General features: G+C 48.1%; 1 protein-coding gene across 3 annotated transcripts in view; it reads left to right on the top strand.

The window, feature by feature from the left end:
- Kcnj6 (potassium inwardly-rectifying channel, subfamily J, member 6) overlaps positions 1-19403 on the top strand; it is a 247037-nt gene that overhangs the window by 55089 nt on the left and 172545 nt on the right. For all 3 annotated transcript variants that reach the window (NM_001393803.1, NM_013192.3, XM_063270313.1), the window contains 1 exon segment: positions 3270-3318. In NM_001393803.1, coding sequence (NP_001380732.1) covers positions 3288-3318 — 31 coding nt within the window. In that variant the 5' untranslated portion in view covers positions 3270-3287.

Raw genomic sequence — 19403 nt, 5'->3', positions numbered from 1 at the left:
CTCTCCCAATGTCAGAGCTTCCCTTCCACTACGGACGAGAGGGGAAATGACGATACCATTGAGATCCAGGATCTCTTAGACGGAGACATCCACCACATTGGAATTAAAAGAGAGCTCCAAGGACCACCCATCAGTAAGACCAAGAGTCCAAAACATGGCAGGCAGCCTTGTAGTGAGAAGAGAGGCAGTCACGCACCAGAAGACAGATCAACCTGAAGAGAACACTTAAGAACAGAGTGCCTGGAATCTGAGAATCTGCATGTCTATGTGTTTTAACTAGGGTTTCTATTGCTGTGAAAATAATAACATTAATATTAATATTAATATTAATAAATGAAATCAAAAGCAACGTGAGGAAGACAGGGTTTATTTCGTCTTACAGCTCGGAGCCCATTGCCCAGAAACGTAATGGCAGGAGCTCAGGGTAGGAGCTGATGTGGAGGCCATGGGGGAGGACTGCTTACCGGATGTCTCCTCACAGCTTGCTCAGCCTACTTTCTGATTGCACCCATGACCACCAGCTCAGGGACAGCACTGCCTACAGTGAGCTGGGCCCTCCCACATGCCTTCATCCCTGAAGACTCTAACTTGTATCAGGTTGGCATAAAACCAGCCAATGCACTGTGCCATGTTGGGGTCTCCCCTCTGGGTCAGGCAGAAGGGAACAGTGGTCTGAGGGATGGGGCCAGAACATAAAAGAGGGAAAAGTCAAGAATAAGAATACAGCAAGTGGGGGTCAGATGCCAAAGCAGTGAAGTGAAGCCAAACCTCGATGGCTGGAGGTTCCTACAGGCCGTGGTTGGAACTTCCTGACTCCCGGCCTGCACTGTCACAGCCTGCTCAGGACCACTGCTCCCCGAAACTCTCAGGTTGCACACTGAGTATGCATGATCTGAACTAGTGTCATCCTCTCGGCCACTGCACTAGTGTGTGCCCCAGGACACTCGACGAGTTATTTCCTGGTGTCCCTAGCTAAACTATGATGGTCTAGGTGTCTTAAACAAAAGGCAGTGTTTGCCCTCACTTTTATAAATACAGGCTGTGTGACTCGAGAATCCTGTTGCCACTCAATCAAGCGCACCTTTCAGAGAGTGGGAAGGGTGCTGTAGTAAGGGTGAATAATGGTTTTGCTGACTGCTGAGACACCTGAGCGAGCAGGATGCATCTCGGGTGTCAGCCAAGCTGTTGTGATATGCTCAGTATCCTACAAGGCTGGCCATGGGGACAGAAATGCCACCCTGTCTCTAAGAACACAAATGTCGATGGCAGTGGAGCTAACAGAAGTGGTAGCATAGGCCAAGAGTCCACAGTTTATAAGCAAACAATGGCTATGAGATAGCAAGGCCCCTCGTTACCCCAGTCATTTTGTCAGAGCTGAAGGGTGAAGTGTGGAAATCATGTGCAAGCATGGGAGGGAAAGGGCAGCCTTGTGTACCAGTAGATCCCACCTCACATGGGTAATGGAGCAAGAGGCACTGCTTGTCATAATACTTTATAAACAGCAAACCACAGGTGAAGAAATGATATGGGGAAGGAAGGCATCCCTATAAATAAATTAAATGGACATTTTCTGCCCCCAACCCCACCCCAGGATGAAAGTCACATCATCACTAAATAATGGTGTAGTCTTTTACTGGTGTGGGAAAATGTGTGCCTGATGTTCAAGGCTTGTTGGCTAAAAGCATCAGGTACGTGGTGCTGATATTTATAAGACTGTTTTTCATGTCAGTAAATAGGCATAGATACAAATGTGGGGCTAGAGGGCTAGGAAAATGGCCCAATGGGTAAAGTCAAACAGTAATCCCAGCATTCCTAAGGAAGGATGAGGGCGAAGTCAGTCAGTAATCCCAGCATTCCTAAGGAAGGATGAGGTTGAAGTCAGACAGTAATCAATCCCAGCATTCCTAAGGAAGGATGAGGGTGAAGTCAGGAGAATCTGAGAGGCCCATCGGCCAGTTCACCTGGGATGCCACAGTGAGTGACAGAGAGACTGTCTCAAATGAAGTAAGGGCTTCCACTTGAGGTTCTCTCCCAACTTTTACATGCCCAGCAGGGTACATACTTACACACACACACACACACACACACACACACACACACGCTCATACACACACATATGCCCATACACATACACAAGCCTATCCACACACACACATACCCATCCTTCCCACACACACACATCAATCCACACACATGCATGCCCATATAAACACACATTCCAATATATACACATGGCCATACACACACACATGCCCATATACATGCACATGCCCATATACACACATATCCACATACACACACACATGCCCATACACACATACTCATACACACACATAACCATACACACACACACACACACACGCCCATATACATACTCCAATTCGCATACATACCCATCCATCCACACCTGTTGATAAGAGCTAGAACACGTTCACTTCTGCTCCTGTGACTATGTCCAAGCATGGATTACAGTAGCCTGGTGAAAGTGTCCTAGCCGCAGAACCAGACAGACACATCAACAGAGGACTGAAATCAACATCACTTGGTGTTTACTTACTGCTTATGTTAGGAACCGAAGAAGTAAAGGAAACCCAAAGTCATTTGAAGAAATAGGAGAGAGCATCTCCGGGAAGGGGCTGTAATTCTCAACAGCCCCAAAGACTTATTTTTAATTAGGACAGAGTCCATCTCTGGACGGATCAGCTTGACTCTAGGACTCAGTGGGTTATAACCTATATCTGGTTGAAACAAAATGTTTTCAGCTCAAAATAGATAAGGTTAGAGAACCATCAAACAAACACAATGACTTTCAGAAAACAGCCGAGGAAACAGAACGGAGGAAACGGAAAAAGTAAAACAAAGGAAAATGTATAAAATCTATCTAGTCCTTTGGAAACTAAATGACTATGAAAATATCAGCTCTAAAAATGCTGGAAGAGAAAAAAAAAGGATTCTGAGGGGAAGTAAAGAACAAAAATTTGGCATATGGATGTCAAAACTCCAGTGTCAAAGAGGTTTGGAAAACTGGTCGTGCGTCACCAATTATATATATCCAAGATCAGTGTGGCAGACGCTCACTGCCAAGAGCAATGGGGAGGTTTTTAATGCCCTAAAAAGCCTCCTTTCCATGACTCTCTGGTAACAGTGTTGCAATATAACTGACCTAAGAAAAGGAAAGCAAGAGAGGTGGCTACATCTGGCTTGTTGCATCTATTCATGTCTAAGACACATTGTATATAATTGTCTTTTCTTCTCACCCCACCCCCCAGGAAAAGCACAAAGAAGAAATGACAATGGCCAAGTTAACTGAATCCATGAGTGAGTACCTTGATATTTACTACTTATTTTTGGTTTTGAATGGAGAAATACAGTAGCCGACTAGGACCAAATCCTATTGTGACTGGCTACTTTATGCTTATTTTTCATTCCTGGGGAAAGCAAAGGTCTGTGTGCCTTAGTGTATGGCACTCTATCAGAGTTGCTTTATGCAATACTCAAAATTCAACTTGGTTAGGATCAAGTTTCCAGACTAAAAATGCCCGAGCATGAAACTAAATGGATTTGTTTTGTGTTACTGCTTTTGGAGTTGGGAATCCATGATAATTTTAGCCTGACTTGTCAGAGATGTTACTCAAGTTCAATGAAGTTTTATGTGTACCTATATCATGGGCTAGACCGTATAAAAAGAGAAAGGAATGCTGAGTCATGGTTAAAGCGATCAGGTATCATTCAGTTTCCCTGAGTCAGGGTTAAACCAATGTGGCATCATCCAGAGTTTCCCTGAGTCATGATTAAACTGATTGGGTATCATTCAGTTTCCCTGAGTCATGGTTAAACCAATCTGGTATCATCCAGAGCTTTCTAACAAACAAAGGAAGCGTCCATGTTCTGTAAGTAGCTTGCGGGTGGTTTCCATTCTGAATAGATCTGTGGTATAATGCCCTAAGCTCTTAAGCTGAATGAATGGAACCCACAAAGCATCTTTAGGAAAGAAGGGAAAATAATTACAACAGCTCACTCCACAGAGGACAAGTGCAATTTCCTCTGTTGACATTTAAATATTAAAGACCCTGGAGAGAGGAGATAAGCCAACTGCCGTTTCTTTTGAAAATGTACATTGCTCGTGGTAACAGCTTCCATTCAGAGGGTTCCAGAGGGACAGTCGTCGGGCTTTTATTCCTTTGATGGTGTGACTGCTGAGTTGAGTATCCCTCTATGACAGTGTCTCGTCCTTGCTTGGCTTGGGACCTGAGACCCTCACCAGGTATGGGAAGGTGGACATGGCAAAGCTGAGTATGAGTGGGTTCTGCTCACTCTGACAGAGAAGCCACCGTGCCCCAGAAGCTCCACACACACACTCCTCATATATGGTTAACAGGAAAGCAGGACTCCTGCATGTAGCAGAACGAGGATGAGGCTTTAGTTCATCTCTGCTGTCTTTACGCTGTAAGCACAGTGGGAAGAGGCTAAGGTGGACATTTTCTGCACACTATGAGCATTGACACTCAGATCACAGGAGGGCTTTGCTGTCCCTCCGAGCTCTATACAGGAAAAGCTGTGCCTCTTCCCATGGGCTGAGGCTTTGGTCCTTGACAGGGTGGTACTGATGTCTACAACACATAATCACCCAGGACTCCACTCGCTCCCTGCAGCATAGTCAAAAAAAACCTTAACGCTCAATACCTTCCATTCCTAGATGAGACGCCATAAAAGTCTCTTTATTGTTGCTTGTGACCCTGAACTTCCTCAGGAGTTCAAATACGTCTAACCCAATGTCGTCACGTAACCATGGATTGTGTGATCGGGAGCAGAAGAGGCACGAGCCTCCCTGGATTCTTCCCTTCTTCATTTCTGTGTCGCTCCCTGCACCGCCCCCTCCCCAACTGCCCCACAGTGCTCTACCTCTCAAAGCCGTGCAGCCTGTGCTCCTGTCAGATCACCATGAAACAAAGTAGTTTTCACAGTGTGTTACAAACACAGAGAGGGACTGTGACCAGTGGCCACTCCTTCAGTATCCACAGTCCTAAAGCTAAGCTTGAATTTACATTGTAAATCACCGTCACCATCATCTTCATTTTCATCATCACCGTCCTCCTTACGCTCCTCCCTCCTGTTTTTCATTTCTCCTTTGTTTCTTTGTTCTTCATCTCTCTCTTACTCTATATAGCCCAGGCTGCCCTGTAACTCACAGAGGTTGTCCCACCTGACCCTCAGTCCCATGAGTGCTTGGACTATAGACAGGAGCCCCTGGGACCCACTCCACAGTTCCTCTGAGCTAAAACGAGTCACAGCTTAGAACTTAGCCCGCAAATTTGAATTCTGTCTCCAGTGCGTGAGTGAATTCAGCCAGAGAGTGTGAAACATGGTTGCGAGGCTAGACCTTCCTTACAGAGCCTGTGAGAAACTTACTCTCCCGTACAGCTAAGACTGTTTTAAATCTCCTAATGAGTTGTGAAGGACTGCACGGTCCAGGTCACTACCATCCCAGTGTTTCAATTCTCCTGCTGTGTCAGATACAGGATCCTCTCTTGGCTGTCCTAGGGTTGGTGCCAAGTTTCAGATTTGTCTCCTATTTTTATAACTGTGGATCCCCTGCCTCAGAAAAACATCAGATTCTGAATTCTGGAGAGGAGAACGGGGACGGCCATTCTGAATTGCTGTGTCGTAGGGGAAACCACAGCTATGTCTAGCGTGCAAGGGAATGTAAGGTTTAAGGAAAGAGTGTATAAGCCACCCAGACGTGGCCGTTCTCTGTCCTTGGAGACAGGTGTAGGAAACATGCCAGACATGCTGTGAACCTCAGATTCCGTGAAATAGAATAGTGGGTTCACAAAGAAGCGTGATATTAAAATTAGATCCATGAATCGTGAGATGTACCACTGGATATTGACTCTGCAAAAAAAAAAAAAAAGACTGGTAAGGAGACAGAAGTGCGATCTTTATGACAGGAGGTTTGAATGGGGAAAATGAGGAAAGAATGACCAGTTACTTCCATAAAATGAACGGGAACATTGCATCTGTGACCACCGGAGACAGGGACATGAACAGAACCACAGATGCACTGGGCACTGCACTCTGACACAGGTTCAGAGCCAGTGAACGCTTCACCCAACAACCGCCGAGCAGAACCATCTGCTTACCAGACGTCTCTGCTGGACTAATGGCGAGGCTTCTCACACCCCTGCATAGCTAAGTTCGGTCGAAGACGCAGCGACGTGAGCCTCCTTCACACCCCACACCACCAACCTTAAAAAACTCAGCCCTGAGAAGTTAAACTATCAATAGATTCCAAGATGTCCGACAAAAAGCACCTATGTTTAGCGAATAGAATATTTAAAATATTGATGTGTCGCTTTTGAAGTGAGGAGACAGAGGAAAGAAAATAAAAGCAGGACGAAGGAAAAAATGATGTGAAGAAATAGAGAAGCAAAAACACAGGGATTTCACACTATAGAGCTCAGAAGAAAGACTGAATCATAGAAACAAGAAGTAAAGGGGGGAGGTCAAGAACAGCGGCGGGGGAGTCTGAAAGGCAGCACAGCACACACACCATACCTGGCTGCCTACCTGCAACTTCCCAAAGGCTACTTTTTGTCTTATTTTATACATTTCCTTTTTAAATTTTAAATTTAATTTTTTTTACTCATTTTATATCCCACTCACGGTCCCCTCCTGGTCACCCTCTCCCTCAATCCTTCCCCATCCTCTCTCCCCTTCTCCTCTGAGCAGGTGGGGGCCATCTGTGTATCCCCCAACCCTCACCCTGGCACTGCAAGTCTCTGCAAGGCTAGGCACTTCCTCTCCCACAGAGGCGCGTTGCCTGTGTGCAGGATGCATTCAAAGGCTACTTTTTAAACAGCCTTTGAAACTGTAATCTCCATTTGTATCTATGAAATGGCTGTTTCCCCACTTACTCCACTGGAATCCCTATTCAAAGAGAGTAGAGAGAGTAGAGAGAGTAGAGAGAGGCTGGAGAGATGAGTCAGTGGTGACTAAGATCACTCTAAGATCCTCTTCTAGAGGACCCAGGTTCAATTCCCAGCACCCACACTGCCGTTCACAGCCATCAGTAATTCCAGTCCCTGAGGATCCCGTTCCTTTTCTGGGCCTCCACAGGCACCCGGCACTCACAGGGTACACAGATACACATGCTGGCAAAACCCTTATCTGCACAAAATAAAAAAATATTTAAAAAAAAAAAAAAGAGCATGCATCAATCTCACAGTGGAAGAAGTTACTCTGAGCTTGCCCTTCAGGTACCCAGGACTTTATTCCCCATCCATTCAGTGAGCTTGGCCTGAAAGGCAGAGCCCAGTGGTGTTAAATGCTGTCTATAAATAGACACCCAAAGACTCAAACTGTGCCATCATCAGAGGTGACGCGCAGAGGCCAAGTCCTGACGTGAGCTCTCAGATCAAGGGCCCGTGATGACAAGCTGGAGGTATGGGGCTGTGCAAACATCCAAGGGTCTTCAGAAGGACTATCAGCACCTGTGTCCTGTGTGGGCTGTTCTTTCATAAATGTCCTGGTAGATGGCTTCATGGTCACTGCCTGCTGGTGTTTCTCCTGGGTCCCACTTGGGGGCTCATAGGAATGTGTTGGGAAGCCCCAACATATGGGCCCGTCTATGGTACGGATTGCTATGGGGATGGGGTCACAAGGGTGAAACAGGTTGGGTGACTCTTCCAGCTGCATGAAGCCCCCATGCAGCCCCTGCTAGTGTCCTTAGACTATGCTCTTGCCTCCTTCCCCCAAACTGAAACACGTTTACAGGGCATTGCTGCTTCAGCAGGTACAGTTCTGTTCTCCCCATGTTGACCGTGACAGCCCTGCAGTTGACCTGCTGCCTCTGGCCTCACTTGCCCTCCTCCCTCAGGCACACGTACCTCAAACCTTTCCTTCCCCAGCCTGTGCCCCTCGTAGTCCTCACAGCCATCGTGTGTACCCCACCTGGGCATCACAATCATAACAAAGACTCTGAGAAAAGGAAGAATCGCTTGGCACCCTGCAGAAAAAAAAGCAGCTTGCAGCCTTAGTCTCTGGCTTCAGAAACTGCCCACTTGCAGCCAGGGAGACAGAAGCAACCTCCAGAGCCCAGGCCCCGCCCTAGAAGGCACTTGGAGATCCATGGACTTAAGTAGAGGGAATTCCTACCCTGATTAAAAGAGCCAGCTCAAAGGCAGCTCAAATTTGAATGTTCCTCCTGTCAAATGAAATAAGGAGATGGAACCGATTACAATCACCGCACGTTAAATTAGCTCTATTAAAGCAAAGTGCTTTTTAATCATGTATCCTTCAAGGAGCAGCTGGCGTAACTCTGGCATTGTGTTAAAGCACGAAATTCCCTGCACCACGGGCAGCCTTTAGGGAGCTAACACCTAAGGTTCTGGGAACATGTGTTACAATGTAACCCGACAGGTCAACCCAGGTGGCAGTCCCAGGCTGGCAAGGCTCTTCCCTGGGATCCCAGGGTGCTCCTAGATCTGAAGATCAGCTAAAGGGCGAGCAGGCTTCCAGCAAGCTGCTGGTTACCGTGTGAGTGTCCAGCATAGGACAAACGGTGAGGTGTGAGAAGTCCGAGATAGAAGAGCAGCTCAGAGGAAGCCAAGCACTGAACACAGATTGTAAGGTGGATCGTAGGATGGCTGGGAATCTTCCTGTGGGTAATAGGAGGGGTGGGACTTAAGGTTTTGAAGGGGTTCTTGTTTTAGAATCATCCTACAAAGGCATTATGGGTAGAAGCAGCAGGTTGGACAAAGGTAGAGAAAAGCAGCTCTAAGCCTGGAGAGTAGACAAGCTGGGAGACTTTGTGCCACCCAAGGACGTGTCTAATGTGCAGTAGAGGAGGTGGTGGCCATCAGGAATGACTGTAGGCAGGGATGCACTTGGAGAGGTGGCTTCTTGGACTTAGGCAAGGGCCTAGCGGAAGCGGAGCTGGGAGGGATGGAAGTTGTAGGCAGCAGGAAGACGACTGTAAGAAGCTGGTCAAGTGGGTCAGAATTTTAAGGCATTAGATCTGGGGTCTGTACAATTGTAGGCACATCACTGGCCTAGAGTTGCTTTTGTCAGTCAGTCAGAAAAACGTGAAAGAAGAGGGTGCAGAATGGGGGACAAGAGATGCCAAGAAGGACGCCAAGACAAGAGTTTGATCAAGGTGACAATTTATTTTTTTTCTCAAGGCTGAATTTATACCATAACAGGGGTAATAGAGAGAGGGGGGAAATGGGAAACATTTACGCAGGCCAAGGACACAATATTCGAGTGGTCAGCTGATGTCAACAGGACGTCAGAAAGGTCACAGGTTTGTCATATCTATTAGTCAGCAGGATGTTGGTTTCTCAGAAAGGTGACAGGTCATCACATTGGGCATCTTGACGTCAGATGTATTTCTCAGCAAGGTCACAACTTTATCATATCATTATTCATCCTGACCACCAGATTTGTATTAGTCTTCTGCAGCTGGCTGGGGATTTTCCATGAACCCCGTCATACTTAACTCTAACCATAATATTAACATCAATAATGGAAGGTTTCAAGAGCATCGCTCCCAACAGAAGAGTGATCCTTCTGGTGTGCGATGAGCAGAAATGTGTGTACCAGCAGAAGGCTTCCTGTTGCTGCTATAACAAAAAATGGTTCCAGGGTTCAACAGACAAGGCATGCTATACCAGATCCACTTGGTTACCCCACCCCCAAGCTCAATTCTAAATCCTGGAACTTCTTAGGCTCATGCCCAGAGAGCTACCGTATCATCTAAAATGCACCTGGACTTGAGCTTAACCATCCTGAATATTCTGTTCTTTTCATAGTACTAACCACCAGGTCATTAGAACACTGTCTCCCTGACCCCAGGACTCAGAAACCTCCACCCACAGGGGTAGCTAGATAGCACAGCTTTTGCTCCAACTGTGGCATTTGGGGTCTCTAGTGCCTTATCATACCAAAACGGAAACAAACACTGAAAGGGGGGCTTATGAGGGGGTGTAGGGAACTGAGACCCCACAGGGCAGGGTCTTTCTGCAGGCATTGATTTGCTGGCCACTGATACAAGTGGCCTTCCCATTACCATGAAGCTTGTTACAAACTGAGACAAGGTCCTGGAGGTGCTGCTTCATGGTGGTTTCTGCCCATGACTGAGCAGTAACCCCTATCCCTTTGCTGTCCATGCTGGTTTCCTATCACCCACACAGCTCCTGTTGTCCCCACCAGCAATGACAACTGTAAAATAGATGCTATGGAGGAGCCACCATAGAGCCACAAGAGACACACTGTTGGTGCCCGAAGATCACAGGAGAGCAACCTTTCAATTTCACCTTTAAGCAGAGCTGGGATGGCAGCCTTTCACCTGTTTGCAATCTGAGAGACTATTATCTTCTCCTTGCTAGGCCTGTGACCGTCTGGGCTGGGGAAGTGGCTCAGTTGGTAAAGTGCTTGCTGCACACGTAGAGAACCTGTGCTGGATTGCCATAAAACATATTAAAAAGCAGGAAGCATCGGAACGTGCTTGTATTTCCAGCTCTCTAGAACCTAATAGTGAGCCTCAGATTCCAAAGAGACACCCTGCCTCATAAAACAAGATAGATGGTGACTGATGAATGTGCACACACATGCACACACAGGTGTCCACATTCTACACATTCATACACATGCACACACATGCATACACAAACACACATATGTATACACAGTGGCTACATTCTATACATGTGCACATGTGTATACACAGGTGTCTACATTCTATGCATGCACACACATGCACATACATGCATATGCATGCACACACACTTATGCATACAGACATGCACATACATGCACACATGCACATACTTGCACATGCATGCATACACATGTGTCCACGTTCTACACATGCACACACTGACACCTACATTCTATCTACATTCTACACATGCGCAAGAACTGCCACTGCTAGAAACACATGAGATGTACAAAGCAACAAAATCAACAAGCACATGCCTGAGATTCTTGAAGGTATAGAAAAGCATGTGGTCTTCAATCAAATAGGAGTCAATGGGAGACTTGTTTTCTCAAGCCAAAGCCCTTTCCTTTTGGATCTTTGAGATCATGGTGACCCTCGTCTTCTAACACATATCTGAGTAGGTGAAAACATCACTCTCTGACCCCTCCTCCCCACAGTATTTCTCTGATACTAAAAATATAAACAAAAATAAAAATAGTCTTGGGATTTCTCAACTTGGGCACCATTGGCATTTGAGGTCAGTATGATCCTGCCCAAGGCAGGCTGTTAAGCAGCATCCTTGACTTTTAACCCACTAGGTGCCAGTTGTACCCTCCTCATAGATGTGAGAGCTGAAGTCTCCAGATACCACTATACTTGCATGGGGGTGGGGTGGGGGTATGAGGTGGGGGGTGGGGGAGAGTGTGGGGAAGGGTGTGGGGAAGGGGACACAGTCACTCCTGGCTAAAAGGCTAAAAGTCAGGTCAACACTGAAGCAGGAAGGGTGGGAGGGGAGGGGAGGGAGTTGAACACAGGGGTGGGTAGGGTACAGCAGGGGAGGGGGCAGGGGCAGCTGGCCCCATTTTTCCTTTCACACTAGACAGAATTTGTTCCTGACTCCCACGCTCTTCCCAAGCCCACAAGCTCCATTGGTAGTCACACCGATTCCTCTCAGGCTCTCCTGATTCCATAATTAATTCAGAGAGGGCCAGTATGGCCCAAACCTGGTCTCCCTCTGCTCAGTCACCTGACTTGGAGAAGACTGAGCCATGAAGATTTCTATCTTACCCTGATAGACCTGAGACTCAGAGGAGAAATAGAAGCCACACAGCCTCTGGGCCTGGCAGACACAGCGCAGGCGAGGGGGTGGCAGAGGAGGCTGTCTCCAGAGCTGGTTTCTCATTCTGTCCCGGAAGCTGGGGTGAGTGGCATTCTTCCACAAACAGCAATTTCAGGACCTGCCTATTGACTTTCGGAATAATCCTTGTCCTTACTTGTTTGTTTTTCCAAGCCATTGCTCATGGCAAAACCCAGCACAGGGAGATCCAGGTCTTCTCCTGCTTTCCTCCTCTGCTCCCATCATGCCCTGCTCTGGAGACACCAATGTCATGGTCAAAGCCTCCACAGGGCATTTCACTCCGGATCTACCCGGTCACTCAGGATCTCGGGGACCTTCATCCTAGCTCATTCTTCTCATCCTTTAGTGAGTGACCACAGACGAAGCAGCAATGTGTCACGGTAACCACCTAGCTTGGCAATCAAGAGGCAGTGGCCTGAGCCATCTACTGGACCACCATGCTCTGGATCGCCACTTCCAGAAGCTCTCGACCTTTCCTGACTCTGCCACTGCCCCCAGAGAAGACCCCCTTGAAGCTCTGCAGGCTTCCCTCTAAGCTAATGTGACTTAAGGTCCTTGTCCCACTCCAAACCCAAATACCAAAGGACCTCTCTCCAAAACTAGGGCCCTCACTCACAAGGCCGTCCAGAAACCCTCCCCCCACTCGCCTCTGCTGCAGCCCAAAGAAGACACTAAACACATTTTAGACTCTCACTCGACAACTCCACTCACTCGCTTTCCCCCTCGCCCCGCCCTTGTCAACCCCATCTCTGTCTAGCCCCTCCCTCCTCCCACAAGCTGCCACCTGGCTCTGAGAGCCGGCTCCACCCTCCCACCTCCTGCCAAGCTCAGGATCCTTCCCCTCCTCCCTCCCACAGCTCCATCCCCCTCCTCGAATCAGCCTCTGAGAACAACAGGTTTCAAGCTAGACAGAGGGAGAAAGAGAGTTTTCCCGAGGTGATGCAGGGCTGCGCGGCTCTGAGGTACCAAGCTTTCCTGAGCACCTTCAGCGAGTGGAAAGGGAACCTGAGAACAAGCGTCAGTAAGACCAAAATACCCAGAGTCACCGTCCTGAGTGAGGCCACAGGATACCCACGCAGCCAACCAGAGAAATAGTCCACCCACAAGCAAGGCATGTTCAAGGGAGCCGAGCCTCCCATGATGCTCTGGAGATGGGAGCGAGCAGCAGATGGCCAGGGTGAGCAGCAAAGAACACTGCATTTTAATGACTGGAACACCTCAGAGTACAGCAACCAAAGACAACCAGAGCTGTCTCTTTATCCAGCTTAGGCTGCCTTGGCGGTTCCCAGTCCCTTCAAGGAACTTTTTGTCAATAATCTACTACCCTCTTGTCACCTTACACCCCCCTCACTTCACCCCAATTTCCCAACCTGACTCTTCGTCTTTGACAGATGCTTATTCTGAGGCAGCCTATGGGCTTCCTGAGTTCACCCCAGGGGAGGTGGGGAGAATCACACAGTCTTCCCACACTGAGGGGTATCAGATTGGGGGAAGCAAGGGATGCCTGGCAAGTGAATGCAGCCTTCCTAGTGTGTCACCTTTGGGACAGGCAGGCTGGGTGCAGGGTGGTGAGCAGAAGCACCGTGGTCTCTGTGCTTCTGGTGCGTCTTTCTGACTTTCTGCTCTGCTTCCTTTTATTCTTCTTGGAAGGTATTAAATCTCAGGCTCAAGTGTGCAGGGGATGGGATCTTGGTGCTTAGACGCTGACTCTGAGGACCGCTCAGCAGCCCAGAACAGCAGTCATAGAAGTTTCTAGGCAGTTAATCGCTTCTGACAGTGAGTTCCTCCATGAGGCATGGAGGTGGCCTGACTGTGGTACCAGGAGGCTGCAGGTAAATCACTCGGGCCCTCTTTTCTGAGTTTCTGCATGTGAATCTCAGAAAACTGCCCAGCAAGGTTAGAGCTAACAGCACGTGCATTCAAACCAGTGCCTCTGTTCATGTCTACAACTACGTATAATAAGTTGTTACATCGAGTGTACGTACATGTGTGCATAAGCCAATCAATACATTGAAGGCTAATGTTACATATTAAATATATGTTTAGATGTGAAAAGCAGGGAATTGAACACATAAAATCAACAGCAAGTGTCCCACACAGAGCATTCAAGGCAAACAGTCTTCTTATGCCTCTTAGACCATGGTTTGCTTAACATTACAAGGGCATGATTATAAGAAAACCAGATGCTGCAGCAGCCGCCTGTCCTCCCAGCAAGGTCAGGAGTGGAGATGAGGCTGCAGTTCAATCAGCAAGCTCCACATTCAGCGAGAGACTCCATCTCAAGAAGGTGGAGAGAGACTGGCATTGACCTATGACCCCCACCCACCCCCACACACACAAAAACCCACCCCCAAAATTCTTAGAAAGAAGGCTTATTCAGTTCAAGTCTCATCCATTTGCATTACAGTGGACTCTCTTAAAGACCCAAGAATCATGTTCTGAAATTTCAGAAGTTCATATAACATGCTAAAAAAATCCACTGTTGACCAGTGTGCACTTCAGTAGGCGCTCTAATCAGTTGTGTTCGGTACTAACGGGTGGCTTCATCTTGAGTGCACTTGTATTCTACTGACTAGCTAAGCCACAGAAATCCTGTCCACTCAGCATGAATCACTTCTTGCCCTGTGTCATGCATTCCCTGGATCCCAGGAGGGACTGGAGGGATCCTGGACCCAGCAACTGCCCTGTGGTGTCCAGAAAACACTACTTAACTGTAGCCACCCACTGCCTCTGCCTCTAACAACCTTTCTTCCCCTTGTACTTCTGCATAAAAAATTGCATAAAAAATTCTCAAAGAGTAAAAGTATTCTTAAAGAAGAGAAACAGTAATCACTATTTGCTGATATCAAAGAAAATAAGATCATTATTTTTTGAAAAAAATAAAATTTTTTAAAATACAGAAACTCTTTTGAAAGTGTTCTCTCCTCTTCAACTTTTTGGGAGAGTTTAAGAAAGGATGGACATTAGTTTTCCATTTTCCTTAAATGTTTGGTAAAACTTGCCAGTGGGCGTGTTTGTTTGGTCCAGAGCTTCTCTCTGCTGGGAGTCTTTCGGTCGGTCATGCACTCTCTGCCCTTACCTCATAGGGGCCATCTCAAGATCGCCACCTCCCAGGGTCATCTCATTAGGCCCCAGATTTATAGAAACTCACTGGTTTCTTCTGGTTCCCAGTCACTGCCCACTCTCCTGAGCTCTGTCCTTCAGGGTGCACTCTGGTGTCTTCGGTCCTTTAGGGCTCTATCCGAGACTTCCTTCCTTTCATTCTTAAGGGAGCTAACGTTTGTTCTGTCTTATTTATCTTTTCAAGAAACTACTGCCTGATCCCATTTTGCTTGCCTACCGTCCTATGCTTTCTGCTTCCTTGTTTGATTTTGATTGTTTTCTTGTTCTTTGGTCTCCGTTTGCCTCTCTTTTTCCCGTTCCCTGAGGCCGAAGGTCTGGCTGAGGAGGTCTTTCTTCTATGTCGGTGAACACATGTATTGCCACATGTGTTGTTCCTCTCAGAAGCAGCTGGGCCCCCATGAGATTCGATATGATTTTTTTTCATAGAAAACGTCTCGTGTGGAGGCATTTTTAAATATCCTTTAGGTTTCTTCTCTGATCCACCTATTGCTCAAGGATGTTTGGTTTCCACATGAATTTTCCATTTCCCCCACTGGTTAGCCTTCTTAGTGTTCAACTGCTATGGCTGGAAAGATCTTAGGTGATCGAAATGCCTGTAAATTATTAAGATTTGCGGTGTGGCCCAGCCGACGATCTATCTGGAGGAAGTTTAGCACACTTTAGAAGAATGGATGTTCTGCTGCTTGAATGGAATGTTCTGTTTCTCCATCTGGCCCATTAGGTCTAGAGTGTGGTTTGTTCCTGGTAGTTTAGTATTGATTTTTCAACCCAGAGGATCAGTCCATTGCCCGAAAAAACCCCAGAGCAATGAGGCCCTCTCCAGTTACCGAATCTGTGTCTCTTCTGTTCACAGTTGCTTACCTATCCAGGCTCTCTGGTTCTGGGTGCTTTTTATGTGTTGATAATCTGAACTTTACCATTAAAGAATGCCTCCATCTTATGTGACAGGTCTAGACTTAAATTCTGCTTTTGGAATAGTTGCTCCTGCCCGCTTTTGGCTGGCATCTGGTTTCTGTGCTATATCCACGTGCTCCATAGCATCTGGTCTGGTCTCCCCTCTATGAGATCCACTGCTCCATGGCATCTGGTCTGGTCTCCCCTCTATGAGATCCACTGCTCCATGGCATCTGGTCTGGTCTCCCCTCTATGAGATCCACTGCTCCACTGCATCTGGTCTAGTCTCCCCTCTATGAGATCCACTGCTCCATGGCATCTGGTCTGGTCTCCCCTCTATGAGATCCACTGCTCCATGACATCTGGTCTGGTCTCCCCTCTATGAGATCCACTGCTCCATGGCATCTGATCTGGTCTCCCCTCTATGAGATCCACTGCTCCATGGCATCTGGTCTGGTCTCCCCTCTATGAGATCCACTGCTCCATGGCATCTGGTCTGGTCTCCCCTCTATGAGATCCACTGCTCCACTGCATCTGGTCTGGTCTCCCCTCTATGAGATCCACTGCTCCATGGCATCTGGTCTGGTCTCCCCTCTATGAGATCCACTGCTCCATAGCATCTGGTCTGGTCTCCCCTCTATGAGATCCACTGCTCCATGGCATCTGGTCTGGTCTCCCCTCTATGAGATCCACTGCTCCATGGCATCTGGTCTGGTCTCCCCTCTATGAGATCCACTGCTCCACTGCATCTGGTCTAGTCTCCCCTCTATGAGATCCACTGCTCCATGGCATCTGGTCTGGTCTCCCCTCTATGAGATCCACTGCTCCATGACATCTGGTCTGGTCTCCCCTCTATGAGATCCACTGCTCCATGGCATCTGGTCTGGTCTCCCCTCTATGAGATCCACTGCTCCATGGCATCTGGTCTGGTCTCCCCTCTATGAGATCCACTGCTCCATGGCATCTGGTCTGGTCTCCCCTCTATGAGATCCACTGCTCCATGACATCTGGTCTGGTCTCCCCTCTATGAGATCCACTGCTCCATGGCATCTGGTCTGGTCTCCCCTCTATGAGATCCACTGCTCCATGGCATCTGGTCTGGTCTCCCCTCTATGAGATCCACTGCTCCATGGCATCTGGTCTGGTCTCCCCTCTATGAGATCCACTGCTCCACTGCATCTGGTCTGGTCTCCCCTCTATGAGATCCACTGCTCCATGGCATCTGGTCTGGTCTCCCCTCTATGAGATCCACTGCTCCATGGCATCTGGTCTGGTCTCCCCTCTATGAGATCCACTGCTCCATGGCATCTGGTCTGGTCTCCCCTCTATGAGATCCACTGCTCCATGGCATCTGGTCTGGTCTCCCCTCTATGAGATCCACTGCTCCACTGCATCTGGTCTAGTCTCCCCTCTATGAGATCCACTGCTCCATGGCATCTGGTCTGGTCTCCCCTCTATGAGATCCACTGCTCCATGACATCTGGTCTGGTCTCCCCTCTATGAGATCCACTGCTCCATGGCATCTGGTCTGGTCTCCCCTCTATGAGATCCACTGCTCCATGGCATCTGGTCTGGTCTCCCCTCTATGAGATCCACTGCTCCATGGCATCTGGTCTGGTCTCCCCTCTATGAGATCCACTGCTCCACTGCATCTGGTCTGGTCTCCCCTCTATGAGATCCACTGCTCCATGGCATCTGGTCTGGTCTCCCCTCTATGAGATCCACTGCTCCATGGCATCTGGTCTGGTCTCCCCTCTATGAGATCCACTGCTCCATGGCATCTGGTCTGGTCTCCCCTCTATGAGATCCACTGCTCCACTGCATCTGGTCTGGTCTCCCCTCTATGAGATCCACTGCTCCACGGCATCTGGTCTGGTCTCCCCTCTATGAGATCCACTGCTCCATGGCATCTGGTCTGGTCTCCCCTCTATGAGATCCACTGCTCCATGGCATCTGGTCTGGTCTCCCCTCTATGAGATCCACTGCTCCATGGCATCTGGTCTGGTCTCCCCTCTATGAGATCCACTGCTCCATGGCATCTGGTCTGGTCTCCCCTCTATGAGATCCACTGCTCCACTGCATCTGGTCTGGTCTCCCCTCTATGAGATCCACTGCTCCATGGCATCTGGTCTGGTCTCCCCTCTATGAGATCCACTGCTCCATGGCATCTGGTCTGGTCTCCCCTCTATGAGATCCACTGCTCCATAGCATCTGGTCTGGTCTCCCTTCTATGAGATCCACTGCTCCATGGCATCTGGTCTAGTCTCCCCTCTATGAGATCCACTGCTCCATAGCATCTGGTCTGGTCTCCCCTCTATGAGATTCACTGCTCCATGGATCTGGTCTGGTCTCCCGTCTATGAGATCCACTGCTCCATGGCATCTGGTCTGGTCTCCCCTCTATGAGATCCACTGCTCCATGGCATCTGGTCTGGTCTCCCCTCTATGAGATCCACTGCTCCATGGCATCTGGTCTGGTCTCCCCTCTATGAGATCCACTGCTCCATGGCATCTGGTCTAGTCTCCCCTCTATGAGATCCACTGCTCCATAGCATCTGGTCTGGTCTCCCCTCTATGAGATTCACTGCTCCATGGATCTGGTCTGGTCTCCCGTCTATGAGATTCACTGCTCCATGGATCTGGTCTGGTCTCCCGTCTATGAGATTCACTGCTCCATGGATCTGGTCTGGTCTCCCGTCTATGGTGTTTTCTCATGGTAGCGAGATGCTGAGTGTGGCTCTGTGGGACAGAAGGATTAGGAAGTCCTATTTCACCAGCAGGAGTACATGCTCAGGGGCCCTCTATTATAGCAACCCTGTTGACATGACTTGTGCTGTCTTGCAAGCACAATCCATTAAAGGTGGGTTGAGTGGGAGCTAAGAAAGATGGATCAGTCAGCAAAGTGCCTACTACACAGCTTGGGACTCAGGTTCAGAGCCTTGGTACCCATAAAGAAGTCAGCATAATGGCGTGCCTATAACCCCTGGGGTGGGGACAGAGGGATTCCCTAGGACTTCCAGGCCAGCCAGCCTTTCATCAAGCTCTGGGTTCAGAGAGACTGTATTTCAAAGAATGAAAGAAATGGGAAGACAACCAAAGTTGAAATCTGACTTTATGTAAACACACACACACACACACACATACACACACACACACATCACATACTACACATACCATACACTGCACACTGTACACTACACACACACACACACACTAGACATACATAATATACACACTACCACCTACCACCACTACACACATATACATGCACACACAGCACATACAACACATATACTACACACACACTATATGCATATAGCACATACCACATATACTTTAATAAAGCACACACACGTGTATACACAGTATACACACCACACATACTATACACATATAACACATACCATACACACTTTAATAAGCACACATGCACACATGCACACATAGTACACACAACACACACACACACTACACACATATAGCACATACCACACACACTTTAACAAACACACACACACACATACCATGCACACACAATGAGTTGACTCTGACT

Source organism: Rattus norvegicus, chromosome 11 (assembly GCF_036323735.1).
Source record: "Rattus norvegicus strain BN/NHsdMcwi chromosome 11, GRCr8, whole genome shotgun sequence".
NCBI classification, from domain to species: domain Eukaryota; kingdom Metazoa; phylum Chordata; class Mammalia; order Rodentia; family Muridae; genus Rattus; species Rattus norvegicus.
Note: the sequence above shows the minus strand (reverse complement) of the source record. Positions and strands in the feature narration are given on the sequence as shown.